The following is a 23,259-nucleotide window of genomic DNA, read 5'->3' as shown; positions in this document are numbered from 1 at the left end:
AATTGCTTTCCTTTCACCTGAAATATTATTGCATATTGCCAGGAGAGGGTGTTATTTTCGCTCCGTAAGACACACTTTTTTCTTCCTAAAAAGTAAGGGAAAATGTCTGTGCGTCTTATGGAGCGAATGCGTGGTCGCTGGAGCTGAATTGCCCAGGGGCAAAAAGCAGATCATGCTTTGGGGGGGGGGGGGGCGGAGAGGCAAGTGGGTGTTGTAACAAAGCCGCTGATCGTTTGCCGATCGAGGAGAGAGATAAGGGATGCTAGAGATAAAGGAGCCTGCCTGGAAGGAGGGAGGTAAAGACAGCAAACTTGCAAAGGGGGATACAGGAAGACCAAAGCAATTAGGAGAGAAATTAGAAGAAAAGGAGGAGCAAAAAACTGCTCCAGCTAAGGAAAAGACACTAAGGCAAACAAGAGGGAAGGGAGTGTTGAAAGGAAACAGCTGATCGGTGGGATCGCAAGAGAGATAAGGGGGGAGGTAAAAGCCCATGGATCCTCAGGATTTTTGCATTGGGTCTCCCCAAATTCACCATCAGATCACATAGCATGTCCGTGGCTACAGCATGAACCACAAAAATAATACATCCACTGTTTCGTTCAGAATATATTTTTTCTTGTTTTCCTCCTCTAAAAACTAGGTGCGTCTTATGGTCAGGTGCGTCTTATGGAGTGAAAAATACGGTAAATTGACAGCATGCTCACTCACATCCCTAATCCTCCTCTTCTGGATACTTACTGTAACTCATTCAAGGCTTCTTTATGGTTCAATTTCATCTCCCTGTCTGCCATCTTCAGCTTCCTTCCCATGGCTTTACTGACACCTCACTATTTTGTATATCCTGGAAGCTTACAATTCCTTGTAAGGGTGTTTTTTCTGTGTTTTTTTTCTTTAAAAAATATTGTTCATTTATTTTACAAACTTAGGAACTTGGGTTACCTAGGAAGTATGTAGAAATTTTGTGTAGCCCAATTTTACTTCCAAACTGACAGAAACTCAGCCACCTGAGGGCCAGTATTATTGGGAAGAATGTTTATGATAACCTTATTCAAAGTGAATGGACTGCAAATGGTACAGGGTCATTGCTTTTGCTTCTCACCTCTGGAGGGCCAGGCACAGGGCCAAGATGCTGCCTTCTCTTCTGATCTTGACCTGAGAAGCCATGGTTTGTGGATCCAGCCACACTCTTGTGGGTGCTATCAAAAAACAGTAAATATTAGCATGTGGATTGAATTCATAACTTAGAACATCTGTGTTCTGTACACAGAAATGTAGAAGTCTTGGTCAAACAATATAGGATGCAGAAAAGACAGAGAATGGAGACCTTCACTGTCTCTCCTGAATCATATATTGTTTGGTCCAGAATAATAATAACATCCCGTCCTTCTTTCCAAAGGAACACAGTGCTCTTGGAGGGGAAGCTCTGGATTTTGCCATTGCAGCATAGGAGAAATGAGGTATACCTGATCAGGAGGACTGATTCCAGAAGAGCTTGTTGTCCAGCCCTACAGTATTTTAAAGGAAACCAAACTGGTTTCAGACTTATATGTGAATTGGAATACACATATGAATTCTCCTTTGAATTTTGCCTTGCCGTTTTGGTACAAAATACATACAAACGTGCATTACTTTACATACAAACGTGCATTACTTTACAGGAAACGGGCATACAAAACTGTGTTTTTATCAAAAATGCATAAATACAAAACACATACAATTTATGGTGCAAGTGCCTACAGATAGGCTGTGCTAGCCATCCCTAATCTGAACAGCTGCAAGTCCTCCACCCCTGCTTTTAATCAAGGCGAATTATAGCTCCAAATCAGCAGCTTCAGGCATCCAAAATCTAAGACTCTACTGCTCAAACTAGCCAGAGAACATCCCAATGTTCAATCTAGCCACACATGCCATTCTTAGTATTGAGCGCTTAGCAAATCCAGCAGTTAAACCCTTTTGCAAAAGTTTGGCTGACAATTCTTCACTTAAAAGATTCACCTTGGACTATTTTTCTTTTTTGAAATTTTGTACCGGAACAAGACAATGACGGTGACTGCTGTGACTAAAATGGCTAACAACACTGCAACAATGATGATGATATCTGCAAAAAAAGAACAGGCCATAAACAAATCTGAGATTGTACTGAGAGACAATTCTTGGAAATCATGCTTCCTCAAAGACTCCCTATTCCTCATCTGTGACATAGGAAATGACCCAAAACACATTCTCTCAGCCCAGTTTGTGATGAACTAGATTTTCACAAAAGTGTTGTCAGAAAGCCTCACACCTTCCCTTATCTTCTCCTTCATATCCAAAAGTGACTTAAAGCTTCTGTTTTCACTTTTGACTAAACCATGAGGGAACTGTGGTTTATTCTAACTCTAGTTACTTACCAAACCAGAATGTCAATGCATGTTTTGAGCCTGGTTTGTTGTAACTATGGAGAGACCACAATCACCTCAAGGTGAGCATGGTTTAGTCCAAGGTGAATAAATTCACCTCCTTTTGTGAAAGAAGAAGAGGGGAGGTTGCATATGAACCTACCTGAGGCTTTGCTGCAGTTCATTTGTGACCATCTAAACCATGGTTTAGAGAATTGCCTGGCATCTGTAATATAGGGTTAATTATACTGCCCCATCTTACAGAAATTGTAAGGATTAAAACAAGCTACTGTAAGTGAATTGCTTTGGATACACAAAAGCTTGGAGTTGTTGTTCTAGGATAAATGTGTGCATGAGAGACAGTGTGTCACTCCGAGCTCTTTGGAGTGAAGGGCATGATAAAAATATAATAAAGAAATGTGTTGATAATAGGTAAATAAATAATGGGCCACCATCCTCTTTGCATACAACTTCTTGCTCAGAGAAGGGTCATCTTGCAGCTAAGTAATGAACTACATCCTTCTTCAAATAGAGCTCTTCGTCTCCTCTTTCTGGCCATCATCAAACCAGCAAGAATTCAACAGGATGATATCACACTGTATGCTAGGATAATTGCATTTGTTTTCCTGCTACCCAAGGATCCTTCCCCAAATTACATAAGATGCAGTCCTAACCCTACTTACCTGGGGATAAGTCCCATGGAATTCAGTAGGACTGAGTAGATTTGGTTAAGATTTTACTAGTTATTACCCCCCCCCATATTTTTATAAACTTGTTAATACTTTGGGCCGTCTGAGTTTACTACTTTATCAGGAGAAACTTGCAGTCATGCAGAGCAATAGAAGAGAGTTTGGTGTACACTTTGCTACATGTCCTGGAGACAGAACTTTGGTAAATATGGCCAACCTAATGCCACTGAAATCAGCAGTAAGGGAAGAATTTATAAGAAGCAAAGGTGAGTCACCCCAAATGACAGCAGTGCATTGAGTTCCCCCATCACAACTCCAGCAATGTATTACAGAACTTACCTGATGTCCTGATGTTGTTACCTAAATGATCATTCACTTCCATCACTAGCCCAGCTATGTGGAGCAGGAGAACACACAGAGAAATGGCTTATGCCAAACTGAGTTTGCAGCTGCAAACTTTCAACAATATTGGGACAGGGTGGGTTGTTCCCTGAAATAGCGGCCAACATTTCAGGTGGGATTTTTGGAAGAGTTCATGGTGAGGCAGGTTTACCATTTGTGGCAGAGAAGCTGTGCTGCTGCCCCCCCCCCCGCCACCTCAACTCCCAATAAGATAACAATAAAGCTCTGTTTAGCGGCTGGTGGATGCCATTTTTCACCCCAGAATAGTCCAGAACGATGCTGGATCTGGGGCATTCTGGGGAAAACATGTCAGCTGCAAACTGGTAGCTTCTGAGAAGAGCTCCATCTTTGCCTTCATTTTACTGTTTAGAGCTTTAAAAGGGGTAGACACCCATTGCAAATAGTAAGCCTGCCTCCAAATCCATTCAGAAGTCCTCACCCAATAGCCCAAATCCCCCTCCCCCCAAAAATTAATCATCTGTGAATTGGGTGGCAAATTTGGGGAAGAGGCCATTTTGTTAGCCATATGACAAAAGAGTCCACGGTTATGTTAGGTGAAAAGAAAGGGGAAGTGTGGCAGGGGGCTCCTGCTTTAACTCACATCTATTTGCTGTGGGGTCATCACAATTTGGTGGCGCCCATCCTTCTTCACACTGGCATAGCAGCTCATGGTCACATACCTGTGATAGCACAGACCTAGCATTAGTCTCTAAAATGGGCACATGGAAAAGAAGCAGACCATGCTTGCTTTATTCATTCATTCATTCATTCATTCATTTATTTTTACTGGAAAGATGCCTATCCTGCCTTTTGATCAGGTCTGTTATTCAATGCAGTGCAAGTCATAAAACAAACATTTTAAAATAAATACAAAATTATATAGATTACAAAGGCACAGCTCCAACAAATTATCAAAACTGCAGTCAATCCCAAAATTGGTGTAAGTCATCAGCTGTTAGCCAAAATACTGAACACACACACACACACACACACACACACACACACGGACTTCTTTGAGCAGGGGGAAACTTTCAAAAATGTCTTGTCTGCCTGAGATTCAAAGGTGGTCAAGGCCTCCTTGTGGAAAGGAATGGCCCTCACAATTTACAGAAGTACGTAAACCTCTGGTCCCCCATTGCCAGGACTCCAGCAGTGGAGAGACTGCTGATGTCCTTCTTGTGGGCTTCCCATGGGCATCTCGTTGACTGCTGTAGAACAGGATGCTGGACAAGATGGGCCTTTGGCCAGACTCCACAGGGCTTTTCTCATCATCTTATGTTCCTGCTATGATGACCTGGCTAACCTTAGAAACTGTGATCCTGTCTCCAACCTTCCTGATTTGGGCAAGGTGCCTGAGTGTGTGGTCACTTCTCAGCGCCAGGATTTTCAGGATGAAACCAATTTTGCTCCTGTCCTGGTTTTAGGACCAAAACTGTCTTGCTCAGGACAGTGGATGGCCTACACTGGGCCTACATCACCAGGCTCCCTTCCTCTTGCCTTCAGACTGTTAATTTAATTGCTGCTTTTCATGGCTGTAAGTTTTTTAGTAATACATGCTTATTCTTCAATGTATTATTAGGGTTTCCTTTTTTTCCTTCTTTTGTAAGTTTCTCTGGGTACTTATTGGTAGAAGGATATAAATATTAAATAATATTTTTAAAAAACAGAATAACACATTTAACAACAATATAGTAATAATATTAAATTAATAATTTCTTTTTTGTAAACCACTTTGAGGGTTTTTTACAATCAAGTGGTAAATAAATTTTATGAAATAAATAAAATATTAACAACAACAACAACAACAATTGTGACATTTAACGGTCACTGTTGCAATGCCATCTGGTTCAGGGCTTGCTTTCAGCATCAGGTTTTGCCAGCAAGAGAGGACTTTGCATCCAGTTCCACACATTTTGGCTAGTGCAACAAACTCTGGGCTCTTCATGCCATGGGACTCAAAGGTTAACCTCAACCAGGGAGCCCAGGTACATCTCCAGATACATCTTCATTGGCTCCAGTACAAAGTAGGGAGGGGTGAATCTATCCATTTTTGTTTCCTTCTCCCAGTATAAACTTTGTTGTGTGCATTTTTGCCTAATGTATACAGTTTTGAAGGAAATTTCCCCGAATACAATGCAGTTTTGCACAGTAATATGTGTATTTTGTGCACACTTTCCCCCAATATACACATCTGGGTTAGAGAACTGCATTGCAAAAATTAGGATAAGTTAACATTTTGAAGGATAGCTGCATTCCAATTCTCATTAAAATGCAACTGAACACATTTCTCTCCTCCATCCCTAGTAGAGACAGTTCAGGGAGCAACATACACAGTATCTTGTAACTGACAACCAGGACTGGGGCACTGGCATCCGTCGGAAGCTACAGAAGAAATACTGGGCATGGGCAGAGGTGGGGGAAAGCAAAAGAACCAAAGTCTCTAATGCAGAAATTCAGTGACTCATTGAGGAACATGGTCCTGGGAGAATACTGTGAGAGGAAGGGTGAAGAATACAGGCATACGTGCTCATCAGAGGAAGGAAAGGCTTGTGTCTCTAAGCAGAACATTTACAAAGGCCACTAAAAAGCAGCCACCATTATTCTTCCCTTAACCGTGATGTAACTCTTACAGCATGTCCTTGGCACTTGGAAGAACAGTTGGTAGACCTGTAGGCTCTCTCAATCTCGACACATTGCCCATTGCTGCAGACCTGAAAGCAAAATGCCAAAGATGATCAACAGGGTTGGGCGGTTCTTTTCTTTTCTGCAAAACTCAACACCACTGAAGCTTCAATTAAAAGGTTCAAGTAGTGAGTAAAGAGAAAGAGCCTTTTCTGCGTGGGAACATGGATAGCCTCAGCCAGGTAGTATAGATAATATCTGGCTTAAGGTACAAATAGTGTGACTGGATATAACTTTCTGACCCTGTGCCCCCACCCGCCATGTTGGTAGGCAGCTCAGATCACAGAATGATGTGGCAGCTTTCTAGCTTTGTTGTGTCCTCAAAGAAGGGGTACTTGTCAGTTTCTTGAGCCTGTGAGTCTAGAGACCTGCTTGGCTGGGGAGGAGATGGCCAGTCATGACTGAGCTATACTAACTTCTGACCTCCATCTTAAGATCCATGTCACTTTAGAAGAGGGGTCATGCATGTTTTTTAGGCTCATGGGCACATTTGAATTTTGAGTGGGTGCTGTGTTGAGTGGGTCCTCTGGTCACTTCTCTCCCTTCTACGCCAGATGTGCTTCTTCTAAGCCCAGTGCTTCTTTTCTACAAAAACAACCATGAAGTTGTTCCAGTAAGTGCCACACTTCTTAACAACAACAAAAGGAGGCGCTGGTACTGCGTACCCTTCAGTACCCCTTTTAAAAAAAGCACTGAGCACCCCACATGAGACAGAAGCACCCACACACTTCCTTTTCCCAAGGCATCTGGGAAAAGATCCAGTAGAACTAATCTGAACCTTGTAAAGGGAGAGGGAAAGAACATCACTCTTCCAGCTTCCTCCTTCAGCTCTAGGCAATTTTCAAGGGACGAAGAAGGTAACCACCCTCATCACCTCATGGAAGCAGAGAGTATGGGGTCAGAGGGCTTCCTAGGCACCACAAGAGGAATTCAAGGGCCCCAGAGCCCCAGTGGGAGCCAGGTAGGTGACTTCTGCTTTCAAAGAATAAGTGCATTCCAATTTCACTCCCTAAAAGGGCTCAGAAAAAAAATTGTAATGGAATTAAATCTTCCAGCTGTAGCATTCAGGATATTATTGTGCCGGCATTTGAAGTATGTGAACATAACTTGGACAGGCTCAGTTCACAGGCAGGATCAGAAGCATGGCTGACAAATGAAATGAACCCCAAAGGTGCAGCCCTGCTTGGCAAGCTACCGGTGTGAAATGGCTCACTCTGTTCTTGCAGCAATTCCAACAACCGCATTACAGAAATTGTGCTTGAGAAACCTCCCCCCTGACCACACCTGTGGATCAAAGGAAGAGAATGTGAGTCACTAACCATGCCTTCTCCGCATTTTGTTCCAGTGGCAACCATTCCACCATCTTCTTGGTCCTTGCCTGGGAAACTGCCTTTGCATGTATCAAACGACACTAGACTTCCAGTTGAAGGCATTCGAGAACCCCCTGAACAATATAACTTGCCACACTTTATATCTCTGAAAAGGAAGCAGACAGTTACCTTGAGTTTTTCTTTTAAACAAGAACAGACTAATTAGGGAAGTCATATTTTTCTCTCATTTGGAATCCTCATGCATTCACCAGATTAAGTGATATTCATTTGCCCTTCTGGAATAGCTCAGCTGGTACAGCATGAGATTCTTCATCTCAGGGTTGAGGTTTCAAGCCCCACCTGGGGCAAAGGATTCCTGCATTGCCGGAGGTGGACTAGATGACCCTCATGGACCTTTCCAAGTCTACAATTTTATGATTCTATTATTTATTTTTATTACCAGAGAAGGGATAAGCAGAAGACTGCTCATCTAGGGATGGATAAACCTATCAGTTTAGGTTCTCTCAGCTTCTCATTCCCCCCTCCAGTCTTAAATTCAGTTTTTTGCACTTCCACAAGAATTTCCCCCAAAAAAGGTTTTATACGAAAACCTCATGAAAAATTGTCAGCATTTCAGAGCAAATTTAATATACACATATTTGTATGATCTTTTGACTAATATACACATTTTTTCATGTAGTTTCCCCTAATTTAATGCTTCTTTGGTATGCTATCTTCACTAATATATGCATTTATTAGTGCATTTAACCCAATATGCATTTTTGAACACGTTACTTATCTGGGGAACTGCATTGCAAAATCCAGAGAGGTGCAAAATTTGAAGGATGGCTATTTTTCACATATTGTCTCAGAAAGTGCTAATTAAATGTGAACTGAATTTAGTTTCTCCCTCATCGTTATGCTCACCCCACCCCCAGATTAACTGGGTTGTTTGCATAGCCCAACGGAACTCTGAAGCTTATTTAGGAGACGGTTCAAGGTATGAAAGAATACTCAAAGAACCCAATTCCCACCACCTGCAGCTGACATAATCTGCCTGAGAGCAGACCATGGTGTTTGCGAGCAGAATTGGAGGACCATTTGCAGCAGGTTGTGCTTCCTGACCTGAACCTCCTTGTAGAAATCAAGCAGAGACGGTTGACCTTTAAAGAGCCTCTGCTTAATTTTTCATGATGCCTCCTATTGGATACTTTTATACCCCACCTTTCTCTCATTCCGGAGCCCAAGGTGGTATGCATAGGGTCCCCAGGAATTGGTCAGACCAGACCCAGACAAACTATGCCCTGGGACTGATTTGTGTTTGTGGTGCTTACTTTTTTCCACATGGTATGTATGTGCCATTAGCCTTCTTGCAATGGCCATAATAAACCCCGTTCTGGTTTATAGCATAACAAGAATCCACACCCACTGTGGCACCTGAAAAGGCAAAAGAAATAAAATAAAATCTTCAGCATGTAGCAGTATAATGGTATGAATCGCAAAAGCAGAACGCGAGCACAAGACAGTGCCGGATCAAGCCAAAGGCACAACTTTTTACCAGTACTTTTTCTGCTGTGTTGCTAGGTGATGTGGCTGAGCTGAAAGAGGTTTGGAATAGGTGTAAGTCTCTCCTTGCCCCATCGCACCCCTTTTCAGGGAGTCACACCAGCTTTGGTTCTCCTGGATGAGTCCCAGCAGAGGCAGCTGAGCCCTGATTGAGCTACAGTGAAGGAATTACACCAATGTGAGCTCAGCTGAGCTCCGGCTGAGCTCCGGCTCAACAGGAAAGACCAAGTTCCACTGAATACAAAACAAATCTGTAAGCCTCTTTCAAGTTAGATGTTCAGTAACTCCAGGGTTCACTCACCTGGCCCCCAAAGTGCAATGCATTGGTTCTGCAAAGTGGGACACTTCCCCATGTAGCAGTAGCCCTCGTTATTTTTGCAAGGGAATCCATTCACTCGGAAGCGATCCATCGGACATTGCTGAGAGGTCCCTGTGCACAGTTCTGGTAGATCGCAGTCATGCTTCACTGGCCGGCATACTGCGCCTGCTCTTCTAATCTGTATGGGGAAAGTGAAAGGTCATCCAATCCCTCGTTATTTATCATATTTAGCAGTGGAGATCAAATATAAATGATCATGGTTCTTCCAGTCTACAGTGAAGCCTTCTCTTCATCTGCCTTGCTGGCCACCTACTAGGGAAGGATGGGCATCCCAACCCAAACAGCTCCAGGGGTTTCCACGAGACCCTCAGTGTTTGTCAGAGGGGATTCAAGCACATACTGGAAAATTTAGTTTTGCAAAGTCAATGTGGATTACAGTGCTCTACTGCAATAAATCCACTGTTAAACAAGAAGAGAACAATTTTTCAATTAGGAAAAAGGCAGGGAAATGCATCAAGAAGTATGAATGCTCACTGTTCTATAAGCTCTCCACAAACAAATCAGAATGAATGCTCAATAAACAGGTCATCTGGAGAAGTCCAAACATAGCCTGGATTCCCGACTGAGCCCATAGGGTTGTATCCAAAATTAAGTCAGACCCATTGAAATTAATGTACATGGCTAACCTAGGTCCATTCATTTCACTGGATCTAGTCTGAGTAAAGTTAATTGGCTACAACCTATAGTGTTACATTGCCTGAAAGCCACAATGGAATTCATGTCATAAGTGGAGACCATCATTTTCAACTTGTGTTACTTACCAGAACTAAGAGGTTGCCATAAGGGGTCCATTCCTCTCATGGCAACAGAACTACTCAACCTCCCCACAAATTCCTGTGCAGACATGTTAATAAGTTTCAACTGAGCTTTAGAAAGCAACCCAGAAAGAATATAAATATACTTGCTATCAATATGGGCAATAGAGAGAAACAGAGATTACATCCCCATTTGACAAATGTGCAGCAAGATTGAGAGGTATTATTTTCAGTGTAGGGAACAAAGTCTTACCTGGCAATTTTCACAACAGTCCCCATATCCACATTTAGCACCTGGCTTCAGTTTACAAGTTGCAGCCTCACAGCAGTCATTTTTGCATTCCTTAAAACCAAGAACAGTCCTGTATTATCAACTTAATTTTGCCTGATCTCTTCCAATTAGTATCTTTTCAGATGGGTAACTAATAAAGGAGGAAAGTATTTCTTCAGCGCACTTCATCTAAAATACTAATGATCGTAAACTGAAAGGCAGATGCGTATTTAACCAGAGCTGTGTGACCTTGGTGTTAAAAAGCCAAAATGAAAAATGTAAATTCTGCACTAAGCTAATTTAAATGAGGTGTCAAGAAAAGTTTAATTTTGCAATCTGCATAAATTGTGCAAACCAAGTATATTTGCATAATATTCCCCCCTTTTATTTTGTATAATTTATTCTGTCTAGCTCCTCATGGGTTTATGCAAGAGACTGTCACCCTCTCCCTGCCAATTGCAAATCACGCTCAGAGCAGGTCTCTGGCTTCTCATTTGAAAACATAATCTGAAATGTTCAATGTTCAGCACCCAATGCCATATTCAATGCTTCTTCTATGTTCCCACAGAACAGTTAATGAGTAGTTACCACATTGTTACTTTAAGGCCCTATTGGAAAGATACTACCGTACATCATGGCATTGTATCATTCCAGGTGCATTGTTTGGTCTTGTGCTGGCAAAAAGAAAAAGGAGAGAGGAAAAGGAAAAAGGAAAAGGAAAAGGAAAAGGAAAGGCACTGCTGCTGCTGCTGCTACGTAGTTATCCCAGGGCAAGATCCAGGTTTGATGGGGTCCTCAGCAACATATCCTCGGATGGACTCTTTCCTACATCAGTGGATTTGCCTTACAGAAGTGGTGGGAGCAGCGGGTGGCTATTTAACTTTCCCACAATGCCCAAGTGACACGATGGCAGGAGCACTGTGGAAAATTTAAATGGTAACTCACAGGCCCCAGGACAGAAGTCAATAGCCGTGGGCCCTGTCTCAGAGCCAGGGTGAGGGCAGCTGCCCAGGTTCTGGCTGCTGATGCTAGGCTTGAGTAACTACCCCCCTGCCCAACCCCCCAAATTGCAGTTATTTCCCTTCACACATCATTTTCTTTTTTCATCTTGCATTTCCCTCCTCCTTCAAACAGAGGATACACCACTTCTATCTGCATTAATAATATTTTTTAAGGAACTTTTGCAACCCTCACTTCAAAATTAAAATTTTCAAATTTGAAATTGGGACATTGGTACATTGATATCTTGCATTGCCAATCCATGTGTTTTTTAATGTGAAAGTGCACCCAGTTACGCCATGAAACAGCCATAAGATTCTGTTAAGAATTCCACCCATTGACAAGTTCCTTTTCCTAGCAGTTCATTAACAGATACCTCTGGAGAGCCACAGTCGCATTCTTCTCCCTCTTCAACAAAGTCATTCCCACAGACTGGGGTTGCAATGATATCTTTTGGAGATGGCATGTTAGTTATACAGGATGGGGTCCGGTCCATGATGTATTTCTGAAAATCCTGCAAACTGCAGGAGCTGAAGTCCCGGGGAGTTTTGTAGCTGTAAAGATGAAAAGATATGTGGGAAACTATTCTAGCCAATAATTGGGAGGGATAATATAGTGCAGTGGTAGAATGCAATGCAGGAATCAATGAATTGCTTAATGCCACAATAGTCTTCTAATATATAAGAACCAGCTAGACAGATATTTAAATAAAAAAATTCCTTCCAGTAGCACCTTAAAGACCAACTAAGTCAGTTCTTGGTATGAGCTTTCGTGTGCATGCACACTTCTTCAGATACGTATCTGGGTATCTGAAGAAGTGTGCATGCACACGAAAGCTCATACCAAGAACTGACTTAGTTGGTCTTTAAGGTGCTACTGGAAGGAATTTTTTTTGTTTTGACTATGGCAGACCAACACGGCTACCTATCTGTAACAGATATTTAAATAGTGTGGCTTGGTAGTTTCCTATAGTGCTAAATAAGCAAAGAATCATCATCACTAACTCACTCAAATTCTTTAGGAAACACAGCAGATGCATGGATAGACTAGAGTGGTGCAAATTTTGTTTTCCTAATGTGTCAATTTTGGCCACATCTACCCCGAGTCTATATAAGACTCAAACACACCTTTCCCCTCAATATGTCACAACCAGTTATCACAGATTCTGCACAAGTCTTAAGACCGGGTTATATAGTCATTTTAAAAAGAGAAAAGAAAAATACAATGAAAGCTGTATTTTGGATGAGAACCAAAACCTAAGACCACAGTCAGGACAAGAATTGTCACTCTGTGGTGCAGTTTTCTTGCAGAATTTTGTATAGACGTCTAAGAAACCTATTTCTGCATACCACTAGTATTATGCAAGATCCCTTTTTGCACAGCGTGACTTGGTGACCAATGTTCATGCCCGTGAGAGACGTGCATTCTGTCAAGAAGTCACCAGGGAAGACTGCAACTGATTTGCTCAATGCACATCCATTTTTTAAAAAATAATGCCTCTAATCAGTTTACAAGAGATATTACATTTATCAATAAAACAGTACAAAAGGCAAGTAATTAAAACATGTGAAATATAATTAAAATTAACAGTAAAAGATCAAAACATGCCAACATCTGTATGTCTGGATAAAAAAGGTAAAGGGACCCCTGACCGTTAGGTCCAGTCGTGGCCGACTCTGGGGTTGTGGCGCTCATCTTGCTTTATTGGCTGAGGGAGCCGGCGTACAGCTTCCGGGTCATGTGGCCAGCAGGACAAAGCCCAGCGGCGTAGCGTGGGTTGTCAGCACCCGGGGCAAGGCAAGTAATTTGCGCCCCCTAACCTGCCGCCGCTGCCAGCTTCTTCTTGCTGCTGCCTGGGCTGGGGTATCTACGGTAAGGTAGCCACGGTGGCGGGTCCGTGTCAGGTGATCTGAGGCGAGTTGCCGCTGGCGCTGCTGCCCAAACGATGCCGCTTGCCCGGAGGAGGAGGAGGGCAGAGAGGCGAGGAAAATGCAACAGGGCCCAGCAGCTGCAGCAGCGGCGGCGGCGGCGGGGGGGGGGGCTGTGAGGAGGGGCTGCCTGGCGCGCCCTCCACGGCCCTGACGTGCGGGGACTGCGGCGAGCACTGAGAGCCGCTGCCTGCCGGACGCCTTCAGCCCGGACGCGCGCACAGCTCGTCGGTTCCGTGAGACATGGGGCTCTGCTACAGCCTGCGCCCGAGGCTCTTTGGCGACTCCAGAGGCGGTGAGCGTGCCCCCCAGATGTTGCGCCCGGTGCGGCCGGCCCCCCTGCACCCCCCACGCTATGCTACTGACTAAGCCGCTTCTGGCAAACCAGAGCAGCACACGGAAATGCCGTTTACCTTCCCGCTGGAGCGGTACCTATTTATCTACTTGCACTTTGATGTGCTTTCAAACTGCTAGGTTGGCAGGAGCAGGGACTGTTTTAAGCAGGCGCCTGATGTCAACAGGCAAGGAGTTCCAAAGTGTAGGTCATGCCACATTAAAAGGCTGATTTCTTTCAAGTATAGAATGAGTGTTATCTGCAGTACTATTTTTCTAGAAAAAGAAACCATGAACACCTTCCTTATTCTCTTAGAATGGCAATGGTGCCCACCTAAGAGGTGCAGGAAATCAGTTCTGGTGAGTTTTGGCTGAGAAAAGGTCCTGGTTACTTGTAACCGTGCCAATTCAGCAGATCTAAGCAGTCAATTGGGCATATATGAGGTAAGGTGATCCTACAAATAAACTGGTCCCAAACTGCTATGTAATGTCAATATTCAGTCCTTATTGTATTTTAATATTTTTCTGGAAGCTGCCCAGAGTGGCTGGGGAAACCCAGCCAGATGGGTGGGGTATAAATTATTATTATTATTATTATTATTATTATTATTATTATTATTCAGTCACTTCATCTGAAAAAGCTTTATTCTGGTCAAACTAGCAGCCAAGCAATGTGTTACATTAAAGCTCTGTGTTTGGAATTCCATATGTAATTTTCTTTTTTTTAAAGCAGCTGTTGTTTTTTGTCAGGGCCATGGCTAGAGGAAGAGTGATCTAACTCTTCTCTGAAATACCATGGCCCCAATACAAATTGCTCCTCCAGACCTGCTATTAGCTTTGAAGGGGAAGATGTGTTGGCTTTAAAATATAAGTTTTCTGCTTTCCCCCTCCATGGCTAAGAAAAGCTCCAAGGATTTGATTTGGGTGAATGATAAACCTCCCATGCATGATAAACCTCCCAATCATGCACACAGTTCCAGTGTAATGTGTAATTTAGCCCCAATGTGAAATAATTTGTTTAGGCTTAAAGGAACACTTAAATAGAGATTAGGGATGGGAAAATCTGTCATTTTTTGTTTCTTTCAGTTTCTCATTTTCCTCCCATCTTAAATTCAGTTTTCCACATTTCACCATCATTTTGTCATTTTTTTAATGTTAGAAGTCCTCATGAAAACTCATCAGCGTTTTAGTGTGAATTTTTCAGGTTTATATACATTTTTGTATGTTATTTTTGCCAATATAAGCATTTTTGTGCAGATTTTACACTAGCATACGCATTTCTATACACATTGCTTGACTTGAGAAATGTGTGGCTGAATTCAGAGGAGGGAAAATATCAAAGGATGTTTCTATTGTTTCAGAAAGCACATATTAAGGGGGGGAGGGGGAGAGGAATGTGGGTGAGCAATGGTCACCAAGTCACATCATGAAAGCAAAAGGGGATCTACTGAAAACCACTCACAACCAGACGTGGTTTTCAGTTAAGGTCATAATAAAGTTGCACCAGAAACCTCAGCACTTGCTTCTTGGGGAAAAGCAGACATTCTTGAAGCAAGTGCTTCTGTGTGAAACACCAAAGACATCCTTTCACATATTAAAACTGCATATGATGCACAACTTCCATTAAATAACTCCCTGAACATGAGGGAAGGAGCACCCTGGGCTTTTTGCAGCAAGTACAGAAGCTTCCCAAACAACTGCATGCTCTATCAAGGCTGCAAGAGATCTACACAAAAGACAGCAGAAGTCTGCAATAGAGCAACGTCTAGCAAGACCTATTTCCGAGCCTAAGCAAAACAACAACATCAACCAGCCAGCAAACAAAATTCTGTGATCTACTGATTTCACTGAGAGAGGAACTAGTCAGGAATGCATTAACAGTCTCTCAACTTTCTTAAAAAAATAAAAAGCAGCTGCAAAGTGCTGCCACTTTAAGTGGAAGAAACATGTGGAGAGGGCTGCTTAATCCTTTCTACTCCCACCATTTATCAGTTCAAGATTGCTCTCTCTAATTTTATTTACTTAACAAAATTTATATACCACTTGGCTGTAAGAAAACCCAGTTTTTATGCCCAGTTTAACTAGATCTCTCCTCTGATAATAAAGAAGCAGGTGCTAGTTTCAGCAGACAATGGGTTCAGCACTTTTGCTCTCCAGCAGAGTTTTCAGATAACTGCACCATCCTGGCAACAGTCCCATGCAACATAGTTGAATTATTAATTCAAAACTGTTTAGCGGCAATTGCATTCAAAGCAACCACAGGTTTTGCCAAACTCCTCTGGCAGGTACAGGGGACTCACCTGAGTTGCGCTGCCATGATGCATGATCCAGAACTGCACTTACAGAAACTTGCATCGTGATTCATGCCAAAGTTATGCCCCATTTCATGGGCCATGGTTGCACCAATAGCAATTGGGTTTGGGTTGTGATCCTGCAGAAGGGAGAATAGTTGACCTATTGTTAGTCTTCCAGGAAACAGAAGATGATGGTGGCTATTAGCATTGCACAGAAAAGCTCAATGAAATTTTGAGTGAATTGTTGCCAAAAAATTAAGGGGCCTAAGTTAAAGATGTCTGACCAAACTGCGGGAGGCAGTGGAAGACAGGAGTTCCTGGCATGCTCTGGTCCATGGGGTCACGAAGAATCAGACACGGCTAAATGACTAAACAACAACAACAACAACAAGTTTAAAAGTAAAGGTAAAGGTACCCCTGACCGTTAGGTCCAGACGATTCTGGGGTTGCGGTGCTCATCTCGCTTTACTGGCCGAGGGAGCCGGCGTATAGCTTCTGGGTCATGTGGCCAGCATGACTAAGCCGCTTCTGGTGAACCAGAGCAGCACACGGAAACGCCATTTACCTTCCCGCTGGAGCGGTACCTATTTATCTACTTGCACTTTGGCGTGCTTTTGAACTGCTAGGTTGGCAGGAGCTGGGACCAAACAATGGGAACTCACCCTGTCACGGGGATTTGAACCGCTGACCTTCTGATTGGCAAGTCCTAGGCTCTGTGGTTTCGACTACAGCACCACCCGCATCCCGCTGGGCCTAAGTTAGCCATGCCCATTAACTTCAATGGATCTTTTCTGTGTAGGATAAGCACTGGATAAAACCCATAGTTTTATCACTGCTGCAAGTGGCCGTGGTGGTTCTGTTGATGATCCATTGGCTGCCAATTCCCCTCCACACTTCTGCCCTTGGAATAAAACTATATTGTGATGTATACTCCTTCTTGGAGCACAGAGGGGAGGGAGCAGTTGCCACCACTAAAATATTTCAGAAAAACAGTTTCTGCCCCCCCCCCCCAAAAAAATATGGTCACTTCTGAATGGAAAAGCAAATCTGGGGGGAAACATTTCTACTCAGCTCTATTCTCTCTTTATACATCACATGCAAGAGAGCATTTTTTGAAAGGGCTGCAACTTGCTTGGAAGGCAGATGCTCTGCATGGGCAAAGTTCCATGTTCCATCCCTGGCATCTCCAGACAGGGCTGGAGATAAGCCCCCTCTCCGAAACTCTGGACAGCTGCTGTCAGTCAACGTAGACAGTACTGAACTAGACAGACCTATGGCTACTCCATGGATAAGGGATGGGGAACATCAGGCCCAGGGTTCAAACTCAGCTTCCCAGACTTCTCTATCTTCTCAGGCCACATGCCCCTCCCCCCGGCCATTCCCCTGACTGGCCCTACTTTGCACCCTCGTTGCACTACTATTTTTCAAGAAAAGGAGGTACCAGAACTGACCATGAAACCATCTTTGTTCTTTTAGAAAGGCAATGGTGCCCACCTGAGATATTTTAGAGCTCCAGCTGGAAGAAAGCCGAGTGCTTTTGCTTGGCTACAACCTGTCCTTGATCTTTGTAAATGTCTCTTGCTTGTCTAGATATGGGTGGAGAGGGCTACTTAATGTATAGATCTGTGCAGAAGTGAGTATATGTGGAAACTAGCCCACTATCCAAAGATAAAAATTTATATTTGTTGCTCCACCCACTTTTGCGATCCCTCCCCATCCCCCAGAAGGCTGCCCAAATTATCTGGTGTACCAGATCAGCTTCACGAGGGTTCCCCCCTCCCTCTAGGGAAGCAGCAGTAATGGTGTCACCAAGAAGCTGGGGTTGTGGTTCTGCCCTGCCAGGCAAGCTGCTTCTGAGTAGCTTCTTTTATTCATATGTTCTGTTTCCATTTACATTGCTTTCAGGCAGGCCAAAGTGTTTAGGCAAAGGGGAAAAGTAAATGAAATTAATAATCTAACAGCATGCATGGCATGCTCCAGCAGCATGTGTGGAGGCTGGTTGTGTTTCTGTTTCCTTCCCAGGATATTTCAGCAAGATCTAGGCCTCCAGAATTTGTGAGCTTCTTCCAAGGCTGACACAGCCTAACAGCTACATGTGGTGACCCACCAAAGGCTTGAGGAGAAACCTCTTTGTTGCTCCCTGCCTCAGATTGCAAAGTGGAACAAGTTTCCAAGCACCGCACCCCACAGGCCACAATTCACAGCCATTCAGCTGCTGCCATTGGTCATTCCTTCAACAGGGTTCGAGGCAGCCTACATCATTCAATTTTAGAGGTAGAAATGATCCCTGAGGTCATTCAGTCCAACCCCTTTTCCAGCCTCTGTGTAATTACCTCCAGCAAAGCTGAACTCACCAGCTCTCTGGAAAGCCTGTTCCACTGTCAAATAACAGTTGCCATTCCTTCTACTAGTAAAGGTAAAGGTAAAGGTACCCCTGCCCGTACGGGCCAGTCTTGACAGACTCTAGGGTTGTGCGCCCATCTCACTTAAGAGGCCAGGGGGCAGCGCTGTCCGGAGACACTTCCGGGTCACGTGGCCAGCGTGACAAAGCTGCATCTGGCGAGCCAGAGCTGCACACGGAAATGCCGTTTACCTTCCCGCTGGTAAGCGGTCCCTATTTATCTACTTGCACCCGGAGGTGCTTTCGAACTGCTAGGTTGGCAGGCGCTGGGACTGAGCAGCGGGAGCGCACCCCGCCGCAGGGATTCGAACCGCCGACCTTTCAATCGGCAAGTCCTAGGCGCTGAGGCTTTAACCCACAGCGCCACCTGCGTTCCTTCTACTAACACTTATCCAAAATCTGCTCCCATGCAACTTCCACACATTAGATCTAGTTCTGTTTTTTTCCTGGAGTAGGGGGAGTCAATGTGGTAACTTCCCTATGTGGTTAGGCTCCAGCTCCCATCCATCCTAGCCAGCATGGCCACATGGGCTAACCCTGCTCTGGAGCAACAGTAAGTGTGGATTTACACATGTATATGTGTAAAGGAAAGGGACCCCTGACCATTAAGTCCAGTCGCGAATGACTCTGCAGAACTGCTTCCAGGTCATGTAGCCAGCATGACTAAGCCGCTTCTGGCATACCAGAGCAGCACACGGAAACGCCGTTTACCTTCCCGCCGGAGCGGTACCTATTTATCTACATGCACTTTTGACGTGCTTTCGAACTGCTAGGTTGACAGGAGCAGAGACCAAACAACGGGAGCTCACCCCGTCACGGGGATTCGAACCGCCTACCTTCTGATCAGCAAGCCCTAGGCTCTGTGGTTTAGACGACAGCACCACCCACGTCCCTGGCCTATGTGTGGTTTATCCTAAATACACATTTTAAAGCATTTGGGTATATTTTTTGAGTGGAGATGTGTGTTTGAAAAATCAGTGAAATGTGAAAACAGAAGAATAATTACATTACAATTAACACGGGGTGTGTGGATTCGGTCTGTTCACTTTGGAATTCACAGGAATTGAGTTGCTCAAGCATCCCAGAACAGAATGAGCACAGTCTGCTCTCACTCTAAGCCAACTCAGCCATGCACAACAACAAATTCCTAAGACTCAGCCACATGCAAAAGCTAGTTCCCAGGATGAGGAAGCCACAGCCGATAAGTTAGTTTATGTTTGTAGTAAGGAAATGCCATTTTATAAGCCTTCCTTGCCTGCAACCCAATGTTCTTCCCTCCTCCTCCTATCTAATTTCACAAACCTGAACAACTCCCAAGGAATGAGCAGGGTTGCACATGGTTCCAACATAGGCCAGTCCTACTGTTGGTCCACTGAAGTCAATTCCTCTGAAAGAAAGGAGGGATAGAGAACAGACTGTGAGATCTCATTCAGAAAGACTCCATTGTTCTATCATTCATAGAATCTATTGCTGCAGTTGGCAAATAAGCCTTTGGCAATTCTTCCCAATGGAGTTGTAGACTATTAATATTTCAGCTGCAACCTGTCTCAGAACTAAGGCACATGCAAGAAAAGTGGGGATCAATGAGTTTTGCCAGAACCCCTGTTTTTCATCCTGCAGCCTGAAAATGGTAGAGGTTATTTGAACCCTCCCACAAATTTAGCCAAAAGTTCAAATGTTGCAGAAAATATGGTGTATCACCCCCTCCAGTACCATGTCAATGACACCCAGAAGAAAAGGGCTGGTGAAAAACTGAGGAGGCCATTTGGGGGCAAGGGTACCCCCACCACTCTTGACAGCATTCGGGGGAAGTATTTTTGAAACTTTGGAAACATATGGATCACTTAAGGTACTCCACCTCTGCCCACAACCTTTTGCCACAGAGATACATACGTGAGAAGCTGAGCGTTATCGTTCCTTTTCCGCTTCAACAGAACTGCCTGCCTCCACGCTGAGAACCGGTCTAAAGTGCTGCCCGCAGATTCGTTCACATCAATCTTATCCCCATCAGACCAAACTTCTAGGCCGATCAATGCTACATGAATGTTTATGGCTTTGTAAACCTATGAGAGGAACAAACTGTAATCAGGGAACACACAAAAATACCTTAAGAAATACCTTAGGGAAAAGTTGGTAATGGATTTTATACTCCTCACCCCAACTTGGAGCAGATTAAATTGTATATATACTTTGAAACCAGGGTGTTAGTAAGGTAAAGGGACCCCTGACCATTAGGTCCGGTTGTGACTGACTCTGGGGTTGCGGCGCTCATCTCGCTTTACCGGCCAAGGGAGCCGGCGTACAGCTTCCAGGTCATGTGGCCAGCATGACTAAGCCACCTCTGGCGAACCAGAGCAGTGCACAAACATGCCATTTACCTTCCCGCGGGAGCAGTACCTATTTATCTACTTGCACTTTGACGTGCTTTCGAACTGCTAGGTTGACAGGAGCAGGGACTGAGCAACGGAAGCTCACCCAGTCACCGGGATTTGAACCGCCGACCTTCTGATCGGCAAGTCCTAGGTTTAACCCACAGCGCCACCCACGTTCCTAACCAGGGTGTTAGGACAACATTAAAAGAGATACGGAAGTTCAAGGATTGTATCCAATACTAGTCCTACTTAGAATAGGCCCACTTAAGTTGATGAAAATTGCTTAAGTTATGGTCATTCATTCAAATGTGTCTACTCATTGTAGGATTTAGTTGGAGGCAAGCCCAATGTTCTTATTTCTTTGTGTATTATTTTCTTTAAAAGCAGCCATCGTTTTTTGTGGGGGGGGGGGTGGATTGGGTTGAGAAGGAGAGAGAAAGGGTTAATCAACAAATGCTTCCACAGACTCCTGAAACAAAATAAAATTTCCATGGAAAGCCCCAAACAAAAGCACAAAACAACAACAACAAAATCACAAATGCATTTCTATACACATTCCTTGGCTGGAGAACAGCACTGCAAAACCTGAAGTATGAATTTTGAAAGATGGCTACATTTTGGTTCACATATTGTAATTGCTAAGAAGGTTTCACTTTAAATGCAAACTGAATTTAATTTCTCCCCATTCCTAAATATACCGGTACTTCTAGGCCCTGCACTTGTTTCCTAAGAATACAAAAGGTGGGCATCTCTGTGATAGGTGATGTTGCTGTGCTCTATAACTACCTGGTCAGGAATACAAAAATTGTTCATCTAGTAATGCTGAGATGCATTCAAATCAAACATCATTTTGTCAGCTCAGAGTGTAAAACAAGATTTCTTCACATGCACCTAAAAGAAGTTTTGAGGTACATGCAATGAAAAAGTCTGTTGAATAAGAGAGAAACTTCCATTGAATAACTGAGTGACTTGTATAGAAATTTGAAATGTTCTTCTAATTTTAAATGCCCAGTTTTTGAACACTAATTGCAAAAATCAGAGAGAAACAAGCTAAGAGGATTCTGACCATTGCTAATTTAATGCAGACTTTAATAATAATAATAATAATAATAATAATAATAATAATAATAATAATAATTTCTTTATACCCTGCTTTCCCCGGCCAGAGCCAGGCTCGGGGAGGCTACCACCAATAAAATCACAGTAAAAACATAATAGGGGGGAGGGGAAAAAAAAATTAAAATACAGGTTAAAATGCAATTTAAAATGCAGCCTCATTTTAAAAGTAGCTGATAGATCAAGACCATAAGGGGAGGGCAACATAAGGATCAGAGTGAGTCCAAACCAAGCTCTGTCTTGCAGGCCCTGTGGAAAGATGTCAAGTCCCGGAGGGCCCTAGTCTCTTGTGACAGAGCGTTCCACCAAATTGGGGCCAGTACTGAAAAGGCCCTGGCCCTAGTTGAGACCAATCTAACCATATTAAAACATATGGTTAAAAACATATGTTTTAAAACATTTTAAAATATATCTACGCATCACTATTGTTCACTCAGGGTCATTGCCATTATATCTTACCATGTTTATGTAATTGACTATTTCAAATACTCTTGTCCTAATGCCAGTCATATTGCGGCTATACTTCCTGAACTGCAAAAAGAAAAAGATGAAAGTATTAATAACAGATTGAGCAGAGTGGGGTACAGGTTATACTGCATGCACCTCCAACCTTCGGCCCGCCAGATGTTTCGGACTACAATTCCCATCATCCCTGACCACTGGTCCTGTTAGCTAGGGATCATGGGAGTTGTAGGCCAAAACATCTGGAGGGCTGCAGATTGGGGATGCCTGGGTTACAGGGAAAGAGGAAGGCATTTAACTCATCCTTGCTGTAGCAAAAGAATCTGTGAACCTACATATAGGAAGAAAATGCTTTTTTGACAACTTACAAGCTATGAGAAGTTCTTCATAGTGGATTCTTACAAGCTCACCTCCTAAACCTGGGTCCCCAACATGGCACCTGTGGGCACAAGAGCACTCTCAGACACCCCCCTTGAAGCCCATAAGGGCCCCTCCCAATTTTTTTAGTTCCTTGGGGATGCCTCTTTTGGGGAGGTGTTAGTTACCTTCAGTGCTTTTTTTGTAAAAAAAATGTTTAGGGGTGCTCTCATTTTCCTACTCGTATTGAAATACTGCCCCTCAATGAGGCCAAACTTAGATTCACAAAACGTTTAGGGGTATACGAACGCCTGTATCCCCCAGAAAAAAGCACTGGTTACCTTTTGTTGATGTCTACGTATTAGGATTCTTAACTTATGAGATTCCAATGTCGTGGGTTTAAGCCCCATGTCAGGCAAAAGATTCCTGCATTGCAGAGGGTTGGACTAGATTTGCCCACATGGTGCCTTCCAACACTACAATTCTATGATTCTATGTAATTTGGGGTGAGTGTTCACTGTTGTTTTTTCTGTGAAACTGGCATTCTGTGGTACCTTATACAAAG

At 43.6% G+C, this 23,259-nt stretch overlaps 1 protein-coding gene across 1 annotated transcript in view; it reads right to left on the bottom strand.

The window, feature by feature from the left end:
* ADAM28 (ADAM metallopeptidase domain 28) overlaps positions 1 to 23,259 on the bottom strand; it is a 74,058-nt gene that overhangs the window by 10,131 nt on the left and 40,668 nt on the right. The window contains exons 8-20 of the mRNA XM_083713503.1: positions 22,335 to 22,406; positions 20,281 to 20,450; positions 19,690 to 19,774; positions 15,993 to 16,123; positions 11,808 to 11,985; positions 10,415 to 10,504; positions 9,329 to 9,524; positions 8,796 to 8,898; positions 7,471 to 7,627; positions 6,100 to 6,180; positions 4,071 to 4,149; positions 1,996 to 2,098; positions 1,100 to 1,196 (exon numbers count right to left, since the gene is read on the bottom strand). Coding sequence (XP_083569629.1) covers positions 1,100 to 1,196; positions 1,996 to 2,098; positions 4,071 to 4,149; positions 6,100 to 6,180; positions 7,471 to 7,627; positions 8,796 to 8,898; positions 9,329 to 9,524; positions 10,415 to 10,504; positions 11,808 to 11,985; positions 15,993 to 16,123; positions 19,690 to 19,774; positions 20,281 to 20,450; positions 22,335 to 22,406 — 1,542 coding nt within the window. The remainder of the gene's footprint in view (positions 1 to 1,099; positions 1,197 to 1,995; positions 2,099 to 4,070; positions 4,150 to 6,099; positions 6,181 to 7,470; positions 7,628 to 8,795; positions 8,899 to 9,328; positions 9,525 to 10,414; positions 10,505 to 11,807; positions 11,986 to 15,992; positions 16,124 to 19,689; positions 19,775 to 20,280; positions 20,451 to 22,334; positions 22,407 to 23,259) is intronic.

Source organism: Podarcis gaigeae (genome assembly GCF_964106915.1).
Source record: "Podarcis gaigeae genome assembly, chromosome: 15".
NCBI lineage: Eukaryota > Metazoa > Chordata > Lepidosauria > Squamata > Lacertidae > Podarcis > Podarcis gaigeae.
The sequence above is the reverse complement of the archived record's forward strand: the minus strand, read 5'-3'. Positions and strand labels throughout refer to the sequence as shown.